The following is a 5955-nucleotide window of genomic DNA, read 5'->3' on the forward strand; positions in this document are numbered from 1 at the left end:
AATAAATTGTAGTTGTGTGTAATAAGTAAAATAATAAAAATTAGTAGGGTATGTTTAATAATATTATTTTGTCAAATTGAAGTATGAAATAGATATAATTGTGTAATAGATATCTGTAAATACTATTTTCAGTCGTATTATTTATGTTGATTATATATTTGATTTAGGCAATATACAATTTAGCTCCAAATTTTAGGAGTTAAGTGAAAATACCCTTATATTAAAGTATTTAAACAAAAATGCCCCAAATATCCTCTTAAATATCAAAACTACCCTTTTAAATTAAATTATTATTTTTTAAAGGATAATGCCAAAACATGATATATTTAAGTAGTCACAATATATAATAGAATTACAGAATAGGTATAATTATGTAATAGACATCTGTAAATATTATTTTCAGTCGTATTATTTATGTTGATTATATATTTTATTGTAGGATTAATCTAAATGGCTGGATATGCTTCAATTAGATATGGGAGAAATTGGATAGAAAAGGGTGATAATGTTATAAAATATGTTGGAGGTAATAGGAAATTGATTAAAATTCCAGAACACACATCATTCGAAGAATTAATCGAAATAGTGAGCGACAAGTGTAATATAGATCGATGGATATTTAACATTCAGTTGAGTATGAAACCGAGACATCTCGACGACGGTGCTCCGATAGAAATTTCGAATGATAAGGATGTTGAGATTCTTAACGGTCTATCTAACCTCTTCAAAGAATGTGTTCCAGTTTTTGTTATAACTACAGTTACTGATGATACTTATGAGACTCAACAAGCAAATGAAGATTTTCAAGGTGGGGAGTCGAGCAGTTATCCAGAAAATCAAACTATTGGTGTAGAAGAGATTCAAAATATCGAGATCAATCCGAAACAAGAATTCTTAGAGGAAGATTTTGCACATATAAATGAAGTTAACGTTGATGCATTGTATCGCACAGAAGAATTCCTTAATGGGGACGAAGCAACTTTTCCAGACTGGAGTGAATTTAATGGAAAGGTTGAACAGAATATTCCAATCGAAGAACCAGAGATTGAAGAGAAGACTTATGGTAATAACGATATTGGAGGTACGAGTTATTTTCCAGAAATAAATCCTGTTGGTGGGAATGTTCTTATTGATGCATTTCATTGGTTACCACCTTTTCCTGATCAACCATCTACATCTAGAAACTCTAAAGCATCGACCGATACTGATTCTCCAAAAGCTGGTACATTATTTTCTAGTAAACAACATGTCATTGATGCGATAACTCAAGACACGCTTCGTAGGGGATATCAATTTTTTGTGAAAAAATCAGACACGCGTAGATGGGTTATTAAATGTCGCAACAAAGAATGTAAATGGCATGCACGGGCAGTTAGGGTGGGAGAAACTGATAGCTTTGAATTACGTCGTATAGATAGCTATCACACATGTTGTAGAAATCAGATATTACCTCATCATAGGCAAGCAGGTGCTCGAGCTTTGGGGCAGATTTTGAGGACCAAATTCATTTTAGTTGATCGTGTTTATCGACCGAAGGAGATCATTGCTGATATCGCCGACCAATATAAAATTGATATATCATACGCACAAGCATGGCGGGCGAGAAATTGGGCGCTTCAATCATTGAGGGGCACACCAGAAGAGTCGTTTATGTTGCTGCCAGAGTGTTGCCTCAATTTAAAGCGTTGCAATCTGGGGATGGTGACACATATACTAATGGATGAGGAGGATCGATTTAAATACTTTTACATGGCATTCGGTTGTAGTATCTGTGCATTTCAGCAACATATTCGACCGGTTATTTGTATTAATGCTGCTTTCTTGAAGGGTCGATATCTGAGTCAACTATTTATTGCTGTCGCATTAGATGGGAATAATCAAATATATCCACTTGCTTTTGGGATTGGTCCTAGGGAAGATCATTACACATGGTCCTGGTTTTTAACAAAACTGAGGGATTGTATTGGGGAGGTACCTCATTTGGCCATCATTTCAGATCGACATGTCAGCATATTTTCTGCATTGGCTGAAGTTTTCCCTGGTGTGCATCACGGTTATTGTTGTCACCATCTTCATTGTAACATGCAGTCCAAGTACAAAAAGAATGTTAAAATCGCATTAATGTACTGGAAAGCAGCCAAGGCATACACTGAATTTGAATTCCAACTGGTCATGAAGTCACTGTCCCGTTTGCACCCTGAGGCAACTGCATACCTGCATGAAGTGGGTTTTGATCGATGGGCACGAGCATATTTTCCAGGCCATAGGTACAATGTAATGACTACCAATATTGCTGAGTTGTTTAATGCCTTGGTCAAACACGCTCGAGGTTTACCTATTACTATGCTGATCGAGTTCATTAGAGGTACATTGCAGCGATGGTTTTATGAAAGAAGAAATCATGCTAGTAAGTTCATATTCACTGTTATACTATGTTATAAATGTGTGTTACCAAACTTATACTTGGTTACTAACCAGATGAATTTATATTTATATGATTTACAGATACTTATACCAGTCCAGTCACACCTTGGGTTGAAGATAAGATCGCAAAACGTGTACAGAAGTCTTCGAACTTAGAAGTGCGTCCTATAACAACTGAGCGATACCAGGTTCTTGGTAGTGGCCAATGCCAATATGATGCCCTAGTAGACCTGACGGAGCATACATGTACTTGTAGAAAATTTCAATTATCAAAGATTCCTTGCATGCACGTTATTGCTGTAGCCAGATATATGAAGCTTACAACTTACCTTCAATGGGTGCATTCATACTACAGCACAGCTTTTTATCGAATAGTGTATGTAGACGCAGTCAATCCATTGGGAGATCAGTCAGAGTGGCTTCATCCGGAGGAGGCAACTGTTATCCACCCACCATATGTGCATCGTCGTCGTGCAGGACGTCCAGCAAATAAAAACAGACGACCTTCTCAAGGAGAGGTTGTTGAACAACTTATCTGTAGCCGATGTCATCAACCTGGACATACAAGACAAAACTGCAGAAGCCCTATTCCAGTACCTAATTCTGTACCATCAAGTTCAGGAAGAAAGAAGAAAGATGGAAAATAAATGTACTTGTTATTTGTACTTGTTAATTTTAATATAAATGTTATTTTTCTACTTGTTTTTGTAACTCTAATGTTCGTGAATGTTAATTTTAATATTAATGTTGTACTTGTACCTGTTTCTGTAAACCTAATGTTTCTGATTGTTATTGCGAATATTATCTTTTTATATTGATTTATTTATTTTGAGTCTACAAAGATCCTTCGATTACGCTTCACAATTCCTTATATCGAATCACATGCATATTCAACCCTAATAAAGGCTATATATTGAAAGTTGAAAACAATTATATATATATATATATATATATATATATATATATATATATATATATGTCTTGCAAATATTCTTAATATTTAATAAATTTTGATATTATTTGTGTAAAATTAAATAAAAAAGAAAATGACTTGTTGTAATAATGGAAGAAACACCTTTAAGTTATACATCTCGTTCTCATTTTCGATTAAAAAATATTGTGTTTCAAATCCAGATAGAACCGCATATAACTATAGTATTTAATTTTAACTATAATCTTTTAATATTTCTTAATTCTTTGATTAAGTATTTTTAGCTATATATTTGTTATGAACATATAAATGAATCAATATATAGATAAATATATATATAAATGAATAAATCAATATATATACAAATACAAATAACATATACAATAACCGTCAATCAATATCCTGAAAATATAGCTGCGTGCCTAAACGAGTGCGTAGACGTAACGAGTCCTCCCCCTCAAAGCATAATGACTAGTGAAGTGCTAAACACTCGATGTATCGTAACATGAACACCCTACAATCACCTGATAGGGGTGCCTACTGCGGTATATCCACCACCCTATGCAATGCAAATGGATCGTCCCGTGGACTCCGATGCGAATCGGCCCAAAATGATGTCGCAGCTAGTAAATGTGATATCATCGACGTATATCCCAACATCTTTCGCCTAAATAGCTCCGGGTCAGCTGTGAAACTCTGTAAGGAGTCGTAAACTGTAATCTTCCATTCCTTCAAATCCAACACCTCTGCTACCCAATGAGCATTCTCAAAGTTTATTGGGATAAAAACCTGCACACGTTGAAATAATTGTAATTAGATCTTAATCGATTATTCTTCAAAATGTACTCGATACTCGATTACTAACCTCATTGATCATACCCCAAGGTTGCAAATGCAACTCAGGTGGGTAATCTGCATCCACCATACGTGTAAAGAGCGAAGGGAACTGGCAACTATCCGGATCCCTCGTCCAGGCCGCATACTCATGAGGGGTATATCCAACAAAACAACTCAAAACCGTCGTCCAATTCTGCTGAACATTCATCATATCGTCATGCTGGCGTCGATGTAGTAACCCCAAAAACGAATCAACATGCTGAAAAAATAGAAGATATAACGTCATCAGGTCATAAAAGGATTATATAACCAAAATACGAAATTCATTTGTTAAAGTGAACTCACCTCGTCAGACAACCATCCAAAGGTGTTCATGAGTGTACCCCAAAATGCAATTTTGGTCCGTACACCTATGTCATACACATGACATTTCTCGAACATGTTCGGCTCTGCATACCACTTCTTGAAAACCTCCTCACGTTCAGTTTTCGATAACTGCACAGCGGGTCTCGTTCGTTGGTCACGTGGTTTCAGAGGATTCGTGTATAGACTACGAATCAGGGCTCCCTTCTTGACAATCCTACCACGAACTGTGCGAAAATACTACACCAAAACAAATGAAACATTAGGTCAAATGAATAATAAATTATTACAAGCGAATTTAATAAATTTATTAAAAATTTAAACTTTTTAATACCTTCTGTATCGCTGGAGTCATAGCTGGAGAATCCGCAAGTGAAGCTATCTCGAATATATTTTCTTTCGAGACCGACTGTATTCAAATACATGAATCGACTAAATAGAATGATAAATTATTTAAATGAAAATAAGTTATTAAACTTCTTGAAAATTCAATTACCTGCTCCTGGTCCTCGTGTGCAGTGATCTCAACAACATCATCAGTGACCTCATCATCCTGAGAAACAATATCGATCACCTGTTTTTCTTTGCTTGGAGTGTTGAGATAGATCAAACGAAGATCCTATTGTAACAGGATAGAAAGGTTAAACAACTGTTGAAATTAACAAATGTAACATATGATAAAAGAATTTTCTGGCACTTCACCTCAACCTCCTCCCAATCCGTAATCGGAGCATCTGTATGTGGTGATCGATCGACATTGGTAATATCCTATGACAATATTAACATTTAATATTACTAAATCAAACTATTAAGAAAAGAAATAACAAAGTATTCATTATACAATGTACGTACCTCTAACGTCGAAATAGACGTCATAATGGGATCCGTAATCGGCACAGCCACAGAAACGTCAGGCCGCTGTCACAAAGGACGATATTAACAAGTTTAGAAAAAATCAAATTACATATGTGTAAATGAGATATAATATTGTATATCTATGTTTGACTAACCAGAATAATCACAGAAGGTGTCAATGGAGAAGACCGCATGTGAAGTGATCCATCGTCGCCGACATCCTGTATCAGTATTAGCAATTAATATTAATTAATCGATAAGTTATATTTAACGTGATTAATAAATGTATAATCAAATAATTCAGATATAACATTTATTTCAAAATGACGTTCTAATTACCTGAACCATCGTATGAGGTGCCATCGAGAAAACCTCATGCGATGATATATAATCGCTGATATCAACAGTCAATATCATATCTTCTCGGGATGGTCTCTCATCAAATAACCGACGCTGTAATAATTTTAACATATTAAAATTTATTTCAAAAGTAACATTCTTAAAAAACTATAAGCAGTTAACACTCACATCGATAACAGGTGGAG

General features: G+C 35.0%; 1 protein-coding gene across 1 annotated transcript; it reads left to right on the forward strand.

Annotated features, from left to right (window-relative positions):
• Window positions 1-1716: 1716 nt before the first annotated feature.
• LOC123225708 lies at window positions 1717-3071 on the forward strand. Its single transcript, XM_044649818.1, has 2 exons — window positions 1717-2365; window positions 2506-3071. The coding sequence occupies exons 1-2, from the start codon at window positions 1717-1719 to the stop codon at window positions 3069-3071; spliced, it is 1215 nt and encodes a 404-aa protein (XP_044505753.1).
• Window positions 3072-5955: the final 2884 nt, after the last annotated feature.

The sequence above is a fragment of the Mangifera indica genome, chromosome 9 (genome assembly GCF_011075055.1).
Source record: "Mangifera indica cultivar Alphonso chromosome 9, CATAS_Mindica_2.1, whole genome shotgun sequence".
Taxonomy (NCBI): Eukaryota; Viridiplantae; Streptophyta; class Magnoliopsida; order Sapindales; family Anacardiaceae; genus Mangifera; species Mangifera indica.

What these genes read in the sequence shown, in the direction of transcription:
- LOC123225708 (XM_044649818.1), top strand. Translation starts at nt 1,717, where the DNA reads ATGGATGAGGAGGATCGATTTAAATACTTTTACATGGCATTCGGTTGT. An exon ending in GCTGATCGAGTTCATTAGAG is followed by an intron (nt 2,366 to 2,505) that starts GTACATTGCAGC and finishes TATGATTTACAG; the next exon opens with ATACTTATACCAGTCCAGTC.